General features: G+C 36.9%; 1 protein-coding gene across 4 annotated transcripts in view; it reads right to left on the bottom strand.

Moving 5' to 3' along the window:
* R3HDM1 (R3H domain containing 1) overlaps positions 1-19,836 on the bottom strand; it is an 89,805-nt gene that overhangs the window by 54,808 nt on the left and 15,161 nt on the right. For all 4 annotated transcript variants that reach the window (XM_037396744.1, XM_037396745.1, XM_037396743.1 and 1 more), the window contains exons 2-4: positions 4,740-4,842; positions 1,850-2,058; positions 774-984 (exon numbers count right to left, since the gene is read on the bottom strand). In XM_037396744.1, coding sequence (XP_037252641.1) covers positions 774-944 — 171 coding nt within the window. In that variant the 5' untranslated portion in view covers positions 945-984; positions 1,850-2,058; positions 4,740-4,842. The remainder of the gene's footprint in view (positions 1-773; positions 985-1,849; positions 2,059-4,739; positions 4,843-19,836) is intronic.

Genomic DNA, 19,836 nt, shown 5'->3' on the forward strand with positions numbered 1-19,836 from the left:
CTAGCAGCCAAGATGGAATTGTAGCTCACCAGCTCACTCTGCCACTGATGTAGGGAGAAAAAAGCTGGACCTTCTGCTGGTGGCTAGGGCAGGATCTAGACCTACCAACTTCAGGAGCTGTGCTGACTTGATTCCTCTGACACCTGGAGATTTGGATTACCTACATCTGATTACTTTAGCCTTACACTGTACAGCTCTGCTGTAAGAGTTACATATGAGCACCTGTAAGCTGCACATAGTTCAAGAGCCCTAGACTGCTCACCCCTACTCTGGGCATACTGAGCTGTGCTGTAGTGCTTTGCTCATATAAGAAACACTCCAGCATTTTAGTGTTTGATCAAACCACGCTATTACTACATAGCCTGTTCTTAATATAGCCCAGCCTCTGAAAATCTATTGGGATTCAACAACAGCAAAAGACAGCTTCAGTGCCAAGTTTTTCCCTCGTTCTGCCACAATGAAAAGATTCAACTTCACATGTGCACTCAGGAAAACACAAATATCGACAAATTGTCCAGTTGCCATGAAAACCACTCATCTACTTAAAAAAATTAAAAATTACTGACTCTCATATTTACATGAACATAAACAGAGAAGTGGGGCAAAGGAGGACAGAGGAAGCAATAATCATCTTACTTGCTTCCCTAACACCTGTCAAGTTTTCCTGGCCTGTATCAAACACACACATAAAAGGATCATGAGAAAGGGAGAAGAACAAGACACAGACTTATTTAACGTGATATACTAGTGAAAAAAAGTGAAAAGTGTCTTACCGGCATATTGTTTTTGCTATCAGGACAATTCTCATCCTTTTCCGCTTGAATCTGCTCCTGACTTCCTGATTTTATAAGGTTTTCAACTGGGTCTGTATCTTTAAATTCAACTTCTGAACCCTTCATTGCATCAGTTTCATCTTTTACAGTAAGAATATCAGACATCCTCATTAGAAAAGGTTATTTTAAAATTCTACAAGAAATATGGAACCTTTAGGACAAAGAAAGAGTGGATCACTGAGTAATTTTAAATTAATTAAAAAAACCTGCATACCTAAACAGCTACCCAAAATAAACATGATTTTGCTGCAAAAAGGATTCCCCCTCCAGTTACGGTTTTTCTTCCTGTCTTGTATCTGACAGAGTGATTATGGTTTTTTTTAACTACTTTTATCAAGAGGCTTATAATAACAGACATGTATACAAATAAGAACTATGAGCTACGCTATAGGATAACGCTTGCAGATTTCCCCTTCTGTATTTTAAAATCAACATGTGAGCATTCAGGTACCCTGAATCAAACTAGCTTCCAACAGCAACAAGAGAAATTTTTCTCGTTTGAAAGGAAAAGAGAATTACATTTAGATTTATTTTATAAAGGTTGAAAGTAAATATATGAATCATAATGTACCGAGTGTGCAAACATTCATAAATTTCATTAAAACTTTTAAGTTTCCTAGTTGCCAGGTAACAACTGGACAAGTTCTGAATGTAGGAATTTATCTTGCCTACTAAATGTAGCAGAATTAGCCTTAATAAAATTAAGCATTCTCTCAAAAGCAAAAAGAAAGAGATAGCTTTGATAATTAGGATAATAACAACCATTATCAGTAATTATTTTAAATACTGTATAAAGATAACTCTAATGATTGAAGCTATAGCAGAACCAGCCCAATTTTCCCTAAGAGGTAAGTAATACAACTTCTTGTCATTACTCAGCTACAGTGAAAGACATAAAAACAATTTTCCATTTCTTAAACGAGACAAAGAATAAGATCCGAATGCTTAAAAGTCCTTCACAGGAAACATAACCATCAAGTAACATTATGGAAAAGTCTAAGTATCTGATTTAGTACCTGATATGTCCTACAGTTTCCGGATTGTGGTCTCCCACAAAAATAAAATAAAATAATCCGAAGTTCCTTTTCACAGTTGTCAACCAAGATGTCAGTTGTAATGAACCATCTGGAATCTGGCAGGAGGAGTCCCATGTCCTTATCCCCAGTGTAGAGTCCTGGACAGAACTATGTTGTCTCGAATCAGCAAGAACATCCCTTTCAAATGCCTAAAAATTAACAAAGGAAATACGTGATGCTTTTATTTGGGGTGGGAGGGGAGAGGGAACATGATGACACTCAAAAACATTTCAGTAGGGAAAAAAAAAAAGCACCTAAGGAATCAGCATTTGTCACATCTATTGACTCTACTTGCTTTAATTAGCAGTAGCAATATTCTTCATTAGACTTCCAAGATATTTCTGTATTACAGAGTTAACAAGTAGTCATAATAAACATTTTTGTTAGCATTCCTAGTGAAATTCTCTTCCTATAAACAAGCGGGTTATCTTCCAGAAGAGCCTGAGAAGACAGTTTGAAATACGCAGCCCAGCAGGTGTGGAGGAGTAATAGCCCATAGAAGCTCACAAATTTCTGTTAGCACAACAGCATTTTTCTCTTTGAAATAGTTAGTAACCTACAAGCACAATACGTAATCTGTATTTTAGGCGCCTTGAACTACAGAAGATAATTTTATTTTATTCAACAAAGGAACTGGCCTCGAATGAGGATTTACAAATTTCTACAAAACTGACAATGTTCCATCTTTCCTCTTTTTCAGATTTGCTTAGCTGAAAAGTAAGTAATATCACCACTCACAAGGAAGCATGCATCTTAAGTGACAGGCAACAACAGACACCTAATAGCAAACAAAATGTAACTTGTGCTGAACTGCTCCCTCAGTATGACTGAGAAGTCTGCAATGGCATGAAACAACAGCACAACAGCCCACAGAGTTCCAGGTTTCCTTGCAGATGAGACTAAAGCTAAAGCCCAGCTACAATTAGTTTTCTTGACCTGAAGAAACACACGGTTTGATAAGAGATGAGATCTTATAGACACTTTGACTTAATAAATCTTGCTGCAAAAAAGAACAGAAAAGATAGATAAAAGACGGGCTGTGATTCAGGCTTGTAAAAGACCCTATTCAATGAATCTAACAGAGGGGAAAGGATTACAGATGAAGGAACAAATTGGAAATATAAAGGCACAGAAATTCAACAAAGGATATGCAGTAGCTTGGTTGTTGAGTTAGTTTTTCCAGACAATTCAGATGGTGATTCAAGATTTATGAAGAAGCTTGGATTAATAACCTTTACTGTAAGCAAGACCTGAGTAGAGATGCTGTTTGATTTTATTGACTGACGTAAGATTTGTATTGTACTTAGATATAAGTTAAAAAAAGATTACAGGGTCAAGACAGAAAAAAAACATTTATGTCCAGTTGCAAATATAATATTGGAAATTAAGTGTAATTTAACTGCTACTCCCTACACAAGTCACAGATGTAGTAGCTGTAATTAATATCTTGAAGTTTCCTCCTTAATTCTATCAAATTCACTAGGAGCTCCTGTCCCTTTGCAACACCATTTTAAAGAGATGGGTATCATCATACTCAGTTTGCAAAACTCATGCTGCAAACGTATTTGTTTGCCTATGCCAATCTGGAAAACTGATGCACAAGAAAAAACGCCTTATATTTTCTACAACCACCTAACTGCAAACCAGCTTCTAACTTGTTTTGAACACATCTCTCACCTGCAGATAAACACAAAGCCTAAGAATTTTGTTATGTAACCTACAGTAAAAGGGACAGAATCAAAGAAAAGCCATGTGGTTTCAATTCACACAAAATATTTTGTTTGTTTCATATAACATAGCTATTTTGAGTCAACCAGAATCACTATACACATGCCCATAAGTAAATAACAAACCCTGTGCTTCAGATTAACAGCAAAACACATATAACAAAGATGACTCTTTGCTAACCTGAAATTGTTTTTAAGTGATAACAGCCATAGATTAATGTAAGTTAGTAATGTAACCTCATGTTTGTGACCCCCAATAGTGAGTTATTAGTACTTGGATAACGTTCCATTCCTGACATTTCCTCCAATTCAGACAATTGTCTTAGCTGAGAGAATTTGGTTTTAGCTTCTGAACTTGCACAGACTGGATTGAAAAAGACTTAGGGAAATTTCTATGCTGCAGACTGAGTGGGTGGACAGATCACAGTCGATCCTTAGAAATCCCACCTTCCACCTCCCCTTATACTTGGATGTTAATTACTTCTGTCCCGTGTAGGACGGGAAAAAGGAGAAGCAAGCAAGGCAGCAGACCTCAGGAGTCACTCTACTGTTTGAAAAGAAAATAGGTTCTAGTAAGCAAACTGATTAAGTTGGTTTACACCAAATCCCAACATTGGCCACAGACTGGAAGGCCATACAGACCAATACAGGTTAGCAGATTTTAATGAGGGACATGATACCTCTGCCCTAAAATTATCCAAACAATTGAAAGGACTGAATATTAGGGGTAGAACATGACCTCGTTTTGCACTTGTTGCACTTAAAAACTCAAAGTAGCAGCAACAGGTCTCACAAAAAACGACTTCCAATCTTATAGGTGACAACAATAGGTACCTACTTTGACACACAGGAAGTACAAGGACTTGTACGTAGGAGTGGAAGATAATGTCATATTTGTCTTTAACCTTCAGGATTGCTGTCTCCACCTAAATATTCATTGTTGAAATGTATGCTCCTCCCCTTCTTCATATCGGTAACACCTCATCACCACCATTCATCCTAAATGCTATTAGTTCTCTTTCTGAAAAGAGGTAACCACTTTGTCTAGGCAACTATTCTAAATGAACTATTCCCCCCTTCTCAGATGGAGAAATTGTTATTACCAGCTGTGAGATGAAAGTCCAGTATTATGCAGGCATATGCCCTTCAATCAGAAGATCACAAAAACTGTCAACGTTATGCTCTTAATGCCTTCTTTTGCATAACCTAGAGGACAAAATAAAAAAAAAGACATCAAGCAAAGCCATTCCTGAGTTTTATGATGGAAACCTCCTGAAGAATGATGCATGGAATACCACTGGTCCTTTGTTTCAGGTTCCAACTTGAAAATAATCATATGCAAACCCACTAAATTGACTTGTAATGAGTGAGGGTATTTCTGGGAACAGGATCTACTCAACTTAATCCAATTTCACTAATAGGCATCAAGACTTCCATCTCCCTTCTTGTTGGCAGTGTAGATGGAGATAGGAAGCTTTTCTCTGCCCAGGACAAAAGAAATCCATTCTTTTTCTTTTAAAAATAAGGTAAAAGACAGAAGATAATATGTTTGTTCTTTGTTAAAGTTATTATTGATATCATTGTTGTCAGAAGACCACTGTAACAGCTGTCAAAATAACTGGTATCAATCAAATTCAGTGCAGGATACTGGATTAGAAGTGTGGGGGTGGAATAATCTACGTTCAGCATGCAAAGTGGACACATCATCAGTCGAGAGGTAAAATGAAAGTTTATTTCTTAAGCTTCTGTTCAGCGTATATTTCAACAGAATTCTTGCACAGGTCTAAGGAGTATCCCTTGTTGTGGGCAATACCCACCTACTTCATTTTTACTACGAGTAGCTTAACCCCTCACCTGACAGTCAAAATCAGTCAGGGCTGAATTCCCAGTTGTTGCAAGTCATTCAGAGATCTCCAGACGAAGTGTCTCGTCTTAGCTCTCAACATTTGCTCTAGTTACATGTAAAGCCATACTTCTCTTCAGAAGTTGCTTTAACTTCATTATCCAAAAGACCCCTTTATGCATGTACACATGCCCAGAGGAATCACGGAAGTTATTTTCTGTACTATTTATGCTGTACTCCCTTAAACTGAGAGGAATCAATGTTTGGTTTACTTATTCCTATTCTCTTCAAAGCAGGATTATAAGGATAATCTTCCCTACAGCAGAAGCATCAGGAACAGGAAAAAAATTCATAAAAGATGCTCTGTACTAAATAACAATTACCTTCAGCACAAAAAGACTAGACTAATATTACTCTCACCAGAAGCTATACTGTCTACTTAAGGGGAAACTACAAATTCACCTGTTTCTCCTTCGGGAGACCTGAGCTTTGTATAGAATCCATGCTATTTCAAAAACTGTTATAGAAGTAGCTGCATGAGCAAAACCCACCTCAACATACACTGGCCTCCTACTGTAACTTACACGGGTTCATGCAGCAACTCCCTCCACAGCTCAAGTGGAAGAGCTGATGGATGACTACAGCTAAGTCTCTGGGAACAGCCTTACTTTACCCCTAGCGTATTGGTGATACAAGCCTTCCTTGGATGTGTTGGTGGGTTTGGTTTTTTTGGTTTTTTTTTGAGAAAGGTCAGGACCTTCCCTAGAAAAACAGATCTTTGAAGACTCTTAAATAAGACTTGCCACAACAAGAGCTTTTCCAGCTATTTTTCATCTCAATTATTTTAGGTAACATTTAAACACAATATAAACATATTTATATTAGCATCATAACCTCAGGGTTCCTGTGATTAGAACAAACACCAACCCTCCCAACCAACCAAAAACACTCACAAAAAGTTACATATGTTTCTTCGTTAGGATGAAAAGGAAAAATGTTTATGCCTTAAACAGAAAGGTATCAATCAAAATTTTCTCATTCTTACATTAAGAAGTATGGGTATAACCAGAAGAGAATTGGTTCATCCAGCTACTGCTTAGTTCTTGAGGACCGCTATTTACACACAGTTCTCAGAAACAATTTTGGCAAGTTAGACCAATGCTTCAGGCAGCTAAATCAACAGAGAACTCACTGCTGTCAAAAAGGGGAGGTCTTGCTTCTTTCTTCTTCTTCCTGTAGCCTCTGCCCTGCATGCTTTTGAAGTGTCATGCCACCTCCACTTTCACATCAGCTCTGATGTAAACAGTTTGCTGAACTGCTCCACGGTGTGATTCAACAAGAAGTGACTGAGAACCTTAAAGCTCTTTCGCTAGGGGTAGTTTTTGCTGGGTTGTGCAAAGGAAGTTTGTATGAGCACCAGCCAGCATGAAGAAAGCAACAAGAGAGAAACAGCTGCACCTCCCTCTCTTTGCAGCGGTGTCTTTTATATCAGCTCTGCCCCAGTAGTCAATTAAGGTCACTCTTCAACAGCACCAGCCTAACTAAAATAAAGCTATGTGAAGTTGCAGATTAATAATTATTCCCCACCCCCAAAAGAATCTTGTAACTGAGAGCCTGTAGATGAATCAATCCTGAGACAAAAAGATGGACAACCTGATAGGCACCTACATCTGGAAAAGATGAGTCCCTTCTTGGAAACCTTCCTTAGGGGACAGGTGGGAAAGGACTGAAGGAAACCACCTCAGGCAATAAAGACAACAAAAGGGAAAAGCAAAAAACAAAACAAAAACCCCCACACAACCTTACAAATCCTGATTTGGAGAGCAAGGGAAGATTGGACAGGAGGCAACAATTCTGCCCATGAACGGACCAATTTTAAAATCTACCACACAACTTCTACAAAAATGTAGCAGCTGATCTTAAGATTACTATTAATTTAACAGAAAATTCAAAGCAGCTATGTACAATTATGAGACACAGAAACTGGAATTATGCAGAGGCAACTGTTGCATATGCTTTCTGCATGTTATCTTATGTCTAAAGTTTGACACCCATTCAACAACTAATCAGCAACGAATCCTGGCCTCCCTACTGAACTATGACATTATGCAGGTTTGATCTTTATAAGAATATAGCATTTAAATGATTTTTTTTCCATTTTTAAAGCATGAATAAAAGAAAATCCTTATTCTTACTTACATAGAACAGAAAATGCTGTTCAAACTAATCAGTGTTGCACTGACTTAAATACACTTAAATCAAAGATCTATGCTTTTCCCAATGACACTATCTACACAAGTTTTAAAAGGTACAAAAGTTAACAACTGAATGCTATTTACTGCACTGGCATTAGAAGATAATTTTTGTTTGATTCAATTTACCAAGCTATTTACTAATCAGATCTTCAAAGAAACAGCATGGTGATAAATCAGAATACAAAAGCATAACGTGCAGTTACTCTGCCTCTTCCCAAATTAAGGACTGAATGTGTCCCACTGTCTATGCAAGGTATGTCCTACTGCCTACTGAGCATAGACATCATTAAAAAATTAAGTGGACAGAAATCGCACCAAATTTACCAGAAGACATTTCCAGACTTTCTTAAGAAAACTGCCTCCAAAGATAATTCAGAAGGAAAACCTGATAAAAGGCTCTCATAGGTATGCTCTAGCTCATCTTGCTGCACTGGTTATAGAAAGCAATCTGATCTCTCATTTATCTGTCCTGTCCCTCTAACAGAGGTACTACTCAACAGCAGAAGTTGGCAGAAGAGAACGTGTTTACACCTCAATCACTCCAGCTTGGCCTGGTGTCTAAGCTCACACAGACCTTCCCTGACTGTACACACCAAGACATGGGGCTTCACGTTTGTGTGACCAAGACACCATCATACCAACCTTATCACCCACTGACTTCGGTGCAAAGTCAACAGCCTTGAAAGAGGAAGGAGAGACAGAAAGAGACATCACCTTAAAGCATGGCAGCAGGAATCACAAGAACATACCTGTGAAACATCTACCTCAAACCTACACATGCTTTGGATAGCTACACAGGTTACCGGTATTGTATTATTTGCACAACAATAATGCTGCATATCAGAAACAAAAATTGAAACTTGCCGTCAGTCTTCTATTTCATTACACTTAAAATACCTCCTGTTCTTTACTGAAAGGTTTTGCATACTACAATCTTTTAAACAATTTTAAAAAACAGTATAGTGCCCCTCTGTCACACTCAGGCTATAAGCTAGGACACTACCATTGTTCATAACAGATTTGAAAGGTTTTAAAGAGGGCACCTTTCACTGTAATAGGCATGTGAGAAGCAAAGATGTAGTATTATTAACTGCCCCTCCTCTATTTTTAATATTTTAAAATTTTGAGCATTATTCTAAGGTTTTTTATCCCTGCCTCACCTTCTCCTGTAAGTCCACTACTGAATGCAATAGAAAAGGTTAGCTGATAGCGACAAAGAATAATGAGATAACTCCTCAGGAATACAGTTGCATACATGAGAATGAGCAATTTGACAACCAGCAAGGCTAGAACAATCTGTTCTACATATTGACAGAGACTACAGCATTAAAGTTCTTACGGAGATAAGCAGAAGTTTGTTGTTGGCATTTGTTATCCATAAAGTTAAAAATTCTGTCCTGGAAAACTTTAAATGTACATTGATCTGCCAGTGTTTTTTCAGCCTTGTACAGCGCTTTTTCAGAGTAATCTGGAGCACTGGCTCCTCAGGAGGATCAGCCATTCCATTCTGCACAGAGCACTGTCATTCTCATAGTTACCTTCTTGGACTTCACTTTGGACTTGTAGGATGCAAACAATCAGATCAAAGTACATCAAAGGAAGTAAACAACTCTGTCTGGTTTCCTCATGGCAAATGAAAATAGTCCTCAGGATGTAGCCCCTGCTACAATGGAACATGGCAAAGGGGTTCTGCTAAGGTAAAACCCACTACCATCCTTGTTTTGACTAAGGGAACTGCACAACATGAAAAACAAAAGTCCTTCTGACAGATCAGGAATGTTCAATCCGTGTTTTAACAGATGCAGGGTTTCTGATGAAATTACAGTTCTAGCTTTGAACAATCAGTGTTGGATGAAAACTGACTTGGCGAGCATATGCATATTGTTATAAAACAACTCTGTGCCTAGTCCACTCTCACCAGGGTAACTCAAATAGCCTTAAATGGTTTATGCACTGTTTAAAGTTGTAGCTCCATTATGATCTGTTCTCCACTTTTTCTTTTTAGCTGAAGAGGGAGAGAGAGCAAAAGAAAATAATTTTTGAAGCAGACTTCACGACAGTTAACTAAAACCTACTTCTTAGATCGTTGTCTCACTAGCAAGAATTCACACAGGCTAATATACACTGGCAGAGCTATTGTTGCCTGAACACTATTACAGCATTAATCTTTCAAAATGCCATACCTCGGAAACAGCAAAGCATTGGGATACTGGAAAATATGTATGTTGAACGGCTAAGCCCCTCCTGCCTCCCAAAACATGCCTGTCTAAAGGCATGAAGAAATAACTGTTTAGAAATGCTTATGAAATTCAACATGACGTATCTTTAGTTTTTGCTAGCATAGCTTTGGCTTGGGAGGTGAAAAATGAATGCCCTTCTCACATGAAATTGTTGTACCAGCAAAAGCTCTGTAGAAACAACTATGCTGATGGAAGATTTTTTTGGCTTAGCTTACATCATTCAGAGAAACCTGACAGCAGAAAAACTCCTGTCTCTTAAGCCATTTCCACTCTGGGAAATCTACAGCAGATGTACATAGGGTTCTGCATCCATGTACCCACACCAGCACCCTCCCTCAGTTTCAAGCAATCCCCAACACTTCCCTTTCTATCCTTATTTGGCTTATATTGCATCTTCACCTATTATCCTTTATCAGTTCCTTTTGTCACCTTGCATAATTCTTTTTCATTAAAATTTTCACTCATTTTCAAGTATATATTTAGAAAGCCTCTAACAATTCCTTGAAACACACTCTGCATCACCATATAATACTGTTGTGTATCTATTTAATACCTTTAGATCATAAAGCCATTCAGATCAAGGACCCAAAACTGAATTATCTACCTGTTTTACATTGCCAAACAGCAACACATCAGTTGTCTTACTAAAAGAACTCTTAAACTGAACTAGAATAATCTGTTATCAGATCATTCCCTGAAGGTATTTCTAGCGTTAAAGCCTTAAAATGGAACTGAAAGTCACAACATGCTTTTCCTGCATCTGTTGGAAATAAAATGCTTAGTTTGTGAAAAAATAACTGGTTTTCCCTTTATGCTGTTATCAATGCTTACTAAACGTCATACAGGTTTCATAGCACAATAAAGTGTAATTATAGCCTGAGCTGTTTAAGGTTGCTTCAAAAAGCAAACAAACAACGAACCAATAAAAAAAAAATTAAAACTCGTTTTATATTACCAAACTGTAAGCTAACCAAAGGTATCTTCAAGAATCTTTTCAGCTCAGCATTAATACTATTAGAAACAAAATGGAAGAGTATGTATTTTCAGTTCAGATGCAGTAAAAAAGTCATCTTGCTACTCAAAACACTTAACAGAAAACATGTAACGAATAAAGTACGTGTAGAAAAACATGTAACATCAAATAAAGTATATCATGTAAACATCCTCAGATGACACAGTAGAAAGCTAAAACCTCAAAATAGTCAGACTGATTTTTTCCCTCCCCAGAAACTGAAGCATTGTCTGTGACTATTTTCAGTGGATATCCTTCAAATAGCAGCTTTCTTAAAAAATACATATCTTCATCTTACTTAGAAAACAGCCATCTGAAAGTGTACACAGTAGCTAACAAATTTTTTTAATAAAGAATTCAGGTTTTCTTCTTAAACTATACAAGTTCACATTTTTCCTTCAGTATTTCCATCAATAACAACAGGGGAAAAAAGGGTCTCTGAAATGGACAAACAAATTTCAACAGTGGATGATAGGAAAAGACTCCTAGAGTTATCAGGCCAGATTAAAGATTCTGTTTAGGGCCCTAAATACTCAAAATTATGAAACAGGCTTGGTTTTCAAAAAAACTTATGAAGCAAAAGCTTCTAATATAACAGTCACTTGCTTTTCCCCTTATAATGAGAATCACTAACTTGGTGAATTACCATACCATTATGGTCTCCCTCTGTATAAAGTAAAATGAAGATTAAAAAACACCAAAGCAAACAAGAGAAGCATGACACTTTCCATGGGGCACTATCAATACTCTCACCTATGTATTGTTTGCATAGCTTCACAAATTACTACATCACATTGACAAGACACATACATCATTCGGTAGCTTAAAAATCTGTTTATTATAAATATAATGCAACACCAAATCAAAATTTTAAAGCTGTCGACCTAACAAACGTCATTCCTTTAGCAGTGTATTTTTGCTCAGTTTATAACAAAGCCATAGCAGTTCTGATGTCTGCCTTGATAGTGCAGAAACTTAAAAAAAAAGTAAATGATCATTGATCTTCATGGAATCAAGTGTTAAGATTTTTAATAGCCACCCAAAATTACTTGTTATCTCAACAAAAGGAGATTTGGTCCACAATACAAAAGTCTCATCAACATCCTGCATAGGAAAAAAACATTTTTATATTGTCTACTTTAGACACTCTTGCTATTCTGATTTGAAATCTATTTTTCAGTTCAAAACTTATCTTTTAAATATAAAAGATAAAAAAAATCATCTTATAGTTCCTCATTAGAATGGAGACAACACTAACACTCTAAAAAAGCCACAGACAGACATCTCCCCCATTCTTGCCACCTAGAGAAATTTTCTTGTTTTAGCAGATATATTTATAATGGTTTTTCAATCCTAGCAAAGTAGAATATCCAGTAAATAAAGATTAGCAAGAATGCCATTATTAAATGAGATTATAAAAGAAAAAGTCTTTTTAAAGCTAACGTTTAAAGAAAGAAAAGATTTAGGGATGCTTATGATCTCTTAATTGATTAGGCCTAAAATGGCTTTTGTGGGATAAAAAAAAAAGGAAAACCAAATGCAAACTGCGATTTGTCTACAGACATTTTATTCTTCTCCTTGCAGACAGTGTTTAAATACCCTATTTCAGAACTCACATACCTGCTTTATAATGGCATTTTGCTTCATTATGCAGTTACTGAAGACGTGCTTTCCATAATCTCTTCTACAAGGCTCTGCGTGCGCATTTTGAGAGCGTACTGCACAGACATGCTTAGCTGATCCCTCAGCATCCGCAGGTCCCCGCTGAAGCTGTCTGTTGAGGCACTTGCTGAAGCCTCTGAGACAATAGAAAAATCAACAGCTGGGCGCCGTGCTGGCAGTGACACCCAGCCAGTCACCACGCACCACCACCAAAAAAAAAAATATGCGCAGAGCCTATATTGAGCTCCTCATTAGCAATTCACAAGCCAAAGCCTTCTGAAGCTGTGAATGTGCTATAAAATGGCTGTACAGATTTTAATCACTTTTGCCATTAACAGTCAGACTCGTCTCAAAATGAAAGTTTATACCATGCTACAAGAAATTTTGATGTGACACAGAAGTAGGACAAAAACATTCGTACTGTAAAGATATTAATTGCCTTTCTAAACATTATTTCTTCAGTTTGGTATTGTGAACACAACTTCAAAAACGTCGGTAAGTTACTTGACAGTGCCAGCAGACAAATGCAGCTGTCATTAGCAGTACAAATGCCATGATATTTTTCTGGAACAGCATATAACTGCTATCAGAACCCAAATAAGGAAAAAAAAGATATATTCTGAACAGAGGGGTAGAAAAAAAGCCAGTTATGACATACTAATTACGAGACTTCCAAAATCAGTATCCAGGCCAGGGGTCTATAATTTTCTTGCTTGTGAGAAACTGCTATCGCTATCCCATCTGCGGCCTTACCACAGTGCTCAGTGGTACTACTGCAGAATGATAATCCCCTTCTGTACTTCTCTAGCAACGACTCTGAAGAATCCTGCATACCAAATAAAGCTGAAAGGCAAATGGAGCGGTATTTGTAATCTGCAGGCTCCAGAGGGGGAAGAGGCAATCTTGGGAGGCTATAAATCCAGACCAACCGGAGATCAGGACCCTATATTTTAAAGTGGCAAGGTTTAAAAATAAATATATATATACACATGTATAAATAAATAAATATATATACACACACATTTCTATAATCTAGCAAGCATAGGAAATAATAAATAACAAAAAATAACCATAGGAAGATTTAAACCTGTCACAGACTGCAGCAGTCTCGGTACCAAAATATTTTTTCTATAAATATAAACAAAAAATATAGAAAATCTTCTGGTATTGAGACTGCTACAGTTTATGACAGATCTAAATCTTTCTATGCTTATTATTCACCTCTTCTGCTACCTCTGTGCTCCATCTTCAAAGCCTGCACTCTTACTGGCTGCAAATGGCAGTGGTGCACACTCCATGCATCTCAGCTGTAATACCTGACCAGCAAGACCATAAAAATAAAAAAAAAAAAGCCTTTCTCCTTTAGGCAAAAATGGCAGCTCTTGGAATACCCGTTTTTCTCCTGTGCATGGCAGTTGAACTTAACTGCTGGCTATCTCTCTTCTCTACTCAACAGTTACCTCCTATATTAGTGCAGACGCCAGCTACTCCTCTCCTTCTATCCCAGGCTATGGCTTCAGGTAAGCAGACAACAGCTCTTCTTATCTAGATAACATTGCACCATCTCACACACGTTGCCCCATCAACACACCCAATTAGTTCCCAACAGTCAAGTCTGTAACAACTTTACGAAAATAAATACAAAAGGCATAGTTCTGGGAGGCCCTTGACATTTTCACAGAGGTTTTACCTCTCCTCTTTTATCTAGTCTGCAATGGCAGCATTATTCGTCATGGTAAAAACTTCTTTGGCAGGATGTTAGAGAAGAAAATTCCTTTTTTTTTTTTTTTATTAAAAAGAATCATATAATGAATTCTATATAGGTGAACACCTATGTGCACAAGCCATTCATTGCAGGGTCTGTACTTTGAACGCTGCCAAAGAGAACAGTCTTTAAATTTTGGATGCATCATACAGATTACATTAATGTCAAAATAGTCTTTTAAGTAGTCTCCTTACATGACACGAAGAAAACATGTCTATCTATGTGCATGTACATATATAACTACTATTATCGTCAGATTTGGTATTCACATACATCACAGCAGAGAACTTAGGAGTATTTTTTTTAATCAGTAGGATCAGCAACAAGGAGCAGCTAACCCCAAACACTAAATAAAGCAGTACCCAAGGGAAAGAGGGCAGTGCAGCGTCTATTGGTAGTTCATTGCCCAGTTCCTTAGAAAACTTTTGTTTTCCCAAAACTCAACCCCCCACGCGCATATTACAAAGAGTTCTGAGCATACCAAGTAGTTCTTTTTGGGCTTTATTAGCTTCTGCAACTCTTAACCCTGGAGACTCATCCTACAGTATAGGATAGACTAGACTGGGTTTACTTCTTATGAGTAAAGCAAAACCTTTATTTCCCCCCTACGCAAGTTTATTGGTCTGCTCTACCTCATGGAATAAAAATCGGAATAAGCAGTCATGTCCTGTCCCTCATCCTCCCATGACTATAAGCTTATTCTTCAGCAGAAGCTTAAAAAAAGTGTCCAGCGAATTCTATGAAGCACTTCCACACAATCCAATCCCCACATTCTAGCCATCAAGATTCTATTACATAACATCATTCCTTTCCAGGAGTTCACTGTTTGTCATTATTTCCAGTAGAAGAGAATTGCTAATACCTTTCCCTCCTGGAAAAGGTTTAGACCACATATCTAATCTGAGAGCTGAAGAGAATGCTAGAAAAAGTGGAAAAAGGGGAAGTTGTAAACCAAGAATAAAGCAGGCTGGTATACACTAATACATCCTATATGCGCAAGTGCTACAGGCTCCTCTCATGATTTCAAATGTGTGTCAGAACTATGGAATAAATTTCATCTTACCACTTCTGAGCTTCCATTTCTGCAACAGGGCTCTATAAACTGCAATCTTGTTCAGAACAATTGATAATAAAAAAACAGACTCTTAAAAAAGTTAAACAACCCACAATTAAGATAATTTGCACTGCATACTCATGGCCAATTAAGTCTGTTAACTACCATCATTGCCAGATGCCCTTTGGAATAAAAGCATAGAAAGGTAAGACATACGATAAAGTAAAAAAAAAATAATAATGTATTAGCAATCAACGTCATGAAACCATCTGCATCTTTAAAATTGCAGAATTTTAAACAAAAATGAAAATGGCAACTTAAAGACATCACAAAGCTATCAGTAAAATTTGACAATTAGTACAGTACTCAATGAAATTTTCTGCAGTAAGTTTTCATAAACTGTACTCTGCTAAGAGGGGCCTCTTTTGCATACTGTGTTATGAATATAAACTAATACAAAAGAGGAAAATAAAAACCACATTGTTCTATAATTTTAAAATGGCTAGGGGGAGGTATTAACACCTACACTAATTAAGTACAAACTACAAAGATTTAGGATCTTTTCTACTCCACAGTTGTAGCAAGAGTGGATTTGAATCCTAGAGTTTTGCACAATCTGTTGTGCTTCACCTTCCTTCAACATCAAGTTGTTACCTTCCCTCCAGTTGCTGCTGTTCCATGTAGACTGGTGCAGGAAGGTTTACTGGAGGATTTCATTAAAGTGGGAAATAGGAAAAGACTGCTGAAGTGAGGGGAAGGGAAAAAAAAAAGCAATCTAAGGTGGAAGATCCCAAAATGCATGTCTAGTTCTTATAATTACCAGTAAATGAATCTTTCAATCCCTTCACAAGGCTTTTTTACAACCACTATGCTGAAACCACAAGAAAACCAGCAACACCTACAACAACCGAAGTTTTCCTTAATGGATGAGAAATAATTTTTGGTTTAATATTAAAATAGTCTTCAGGGCTTCTGTGCTTAACATTAAAAAAGAAAAGAGGATTTTTACAGGGAACAATAGTTACCTGAAATATTCCTGCCTAGGAAATGTACTGTATAAATGCTTGTTTGATGTTCTGTCTACAGCTCTATGAATGGCTTTATACCATATGCCAAGCGCAGTTATGTGTAAATGAACAACGAAATAACATGTGTTAATGTATGTGAAATAGGAAAGTATTTTGAACTGAATATTGTAAACTAATGCCTTAACCTTTGTCTTATATGAGACAAGATACAGAATTAATATGCTTAAGAGAAGTAAAAACTTACACCCTAGAACCAGGAGCTGGAACACTTTGGGCTAGTTTACAACTGCGATAGCAACCCTGACTTGGTTGATCTTCAACTCAGAACATGCATAAATTGTATCTCTTGCCAAACACACACAACTACATTTGCTGAAATACTATCTAACAGAATAGGCATCATAATCTCAGAGACAGATACACAAATACAAAGTTTCAATACAATTTAAATTTCAAAGCTAACCCACCTATCAAGCATACAAGACACATTCAAGAGAGACATGAGAAACAGTGTAGAAAGCAATGGGATGCTAAAGGAGGAAGTACTCTCGAGGCTTGAGGAAAAAGGGAAGATACGGAACACAGCCACAGCCAGCTAGAAAATACTTTCCTGACAAAACCATACCCTCTATGATAGCTGTACTGAAAACCTCAATATGAATGTGTGACTGGGGAAATTAACAGTCTTTTTTTTTTAAAAAAACTCGTAACAAAATTATATCATTCAGTAAGTGGCCAACATGTACCATCAAGTGCCCCCAAACCAGCACCTGACTTACAGAATAGAGGAGACCGCACTGCCCTGAATGAAATTTTCATTCAAACTTGAACAGAAGTATTGACACAGAAATCCAAACTGATTAAAAAAGAAAAAATATCACATGCTCTGTTACATTGCATATGTATGGACAGTAGGTGTTACTGCCTCTACAACATTCAATCCCTTGAGGCACAAGGGCCCTGTAATTCCCCAAAAACAACTTCCATGAAGATTTACCAGTCTGTACACTTTTCAACACAGAAAAGTCAGGAAAAACTCCTGGAGGAGGAAGCACACAGCTAACAAACTGAGATGTTTTAACTAACAACAGCCTTTCCTTTCAGAAGAAAGAACAACAGAAGAGGAAGAAAATTCTTTGAAGATCATAAAGAACAAGCTAAAAAGCAAGCCGCTGGACCAACCAAAAGATATTTACGAAAATATCTGAAAAACAAAAAGCTTAAAAAAGGCTAGAATGAGATACTTAAGTGAACTACTTACCACAATTCCAAAAACAAAGCTTACCTATAAACCCAACAGAAATACAGCATCCTTTCTCAGCTAAATGGGAAAGGGAGGCACTTAACAGTGTAAATAATGTTTGGCCTACCTACATGAAAGTAGAATATGAAGCAGTCTTCCAATCACACCAAGTTTCATCCACTTGACTGGTTTGAGTTTCCATCATCTGAACTGCTTGTAAGTCTTAAACATTTGATGGAACATAAATATCTTTATCTCTACTCTTAGAAAAATCATGTAACTCCAGACTGGTCATGATGCCTATTCTGTACTTAGTTCATATCATCTCCCTATATAAACCCCACATTTCCAAGAAAGCACAAACCAAGCACTGCTATTTCATTCCTTTGTACCATAAGCAAAGTTTAGACAGTATAGTGATGAAGCTAAAATAAACCTCTTTGATGATTTTATTTTTGTTCCAAGAAGTGAAACAGATCCTCATTCTTAATAGTATAAATGAAACAATTTTTACTGCTGTTTAGAAACTAGTCACCAATTAGCCATCATTACTACATAATGACAAAGTGTCATCCAGGTCTAAATACAGTAGACTTTAAGCTAAAGGCCAAAATTTAAGCAAACCCAAAACACTGACAGTGCATAGCTAGTCTTCAAGACTAAATACTATTACATTTAAAAAGCCTTCTGGACAACAGATACCAAATGAGCAAACATCTGTCTGGTGCATCCGTTTGTAGGGCAGATTGCTGATGAAAGACTAACTTAATGTTAATTAAAAAGTCTAGAGTAACAGTATAAGAACAAGCTGAAAAAAAAAAATACTTCTAGCATTCGCAGAACTCAAAACTAAAAATCTCTTTACAATTACTCACCACAACAATCTGCTAGAAAAACATCAAATGTATCTCCAGATATAAGTAAACTTTTGGTGTTACATGGAGTACAGAAATTCTAAATAGTTAAATAAGAGTAACATTCACCTGAGCAGACTTTTTTTTTTAATAAAAATACAATCAACCAAACCTGGCATCTCTCAAAGTTAACAGAAAGTATTACTGAGAATGTGGAAGGGATGTTTTTGGTATTAGACAAAGAAGAAGCTGAAAGATACATTCTGTCCAATTCTTCTCCTCTTGAACCAGACAACTCTAATCTTATTTTGAGAGTGAGGAAGACTTAGAAGAAAGCAAATTCTAGTTAAAGATGATCCTTCACCTACAGTTACTGGGTTAGTCATTCACTTCATTAAGAACAGTCCTTAAAGTCATGCCTAGTTAAGAAAAAAAACCCATCAACAAAGAAAACCAAACCCCGAACCTTTTTCTTTTCATCTAGGAAGCACATTAGAACACATTTTGAAATGCCATATGTTTCATTTTCTGTGAGCTAGATAATTGCATTACACAACAAGGGAAAAAGTAAGACTACCAGTAGAAGCTCTAGCCTATCTCTCTAATCTGGTATAGGAATCTTCAGACCACATTCAACCACACACTGGTTTTTGAGATCTAGAGAAAACACTGCTGCCTAACAAACTAAACAAAGTATGGCTTCTGCAGTTAAGCTAACAACTGAGAAATGCTTCATGCTAAACAAGGGAGTGAATATATCATAAAGTCAGACTAAAGATCAGTTATTTAGTTTTGTCAGATAGATGTTTTATCACTGTATCTCTGTCCTTTTAACCCAAGCTATTTCTATTACTGAACAGTTTCATCCACTGTTACTTCTAAAAAACCCAGGTCTATAACCCTTTCAAGACCATATTTAGTCTCAATAGGATAAATTCATGCCAACCTCATGAATACACCATGTCTACTTTTGCATTCATATCTTGATATTAACTTTTTCCTGAACTGTAGTTTCAATTCAGACTGTTCCGGACATTCTGCTTTTATACAGTCTCATCCAAATGTGATGCATTAGCTAAGCAGAAAATTAAGCTACTCGCAGCTTGGAGTTTAAGGTCATCCTAACTGCCTGAAAGCAAAAACTGTAATATCCTCTCAGCCACATGAGACGAATTGTGTTTTGTGGGTTTTTTAATGGAAACTCAATAATCCAAACAAAAAATAACATTTCTGATAAATTTCCC

Source organism: Falco rusticolus, chromosome 8 (genome assembly GCF_015220075.1).
Source record: "Falco rusticolus isolate bFalRus1 chromosome 8, bFalRus1.pri, whole genome shotgun sequence".
Taxonomy (NCBI): Eukaryota; Metazoa; Chordata; class Aves; order Falconiformes; family Falconidae; genus Falco; species Falco rusticolus.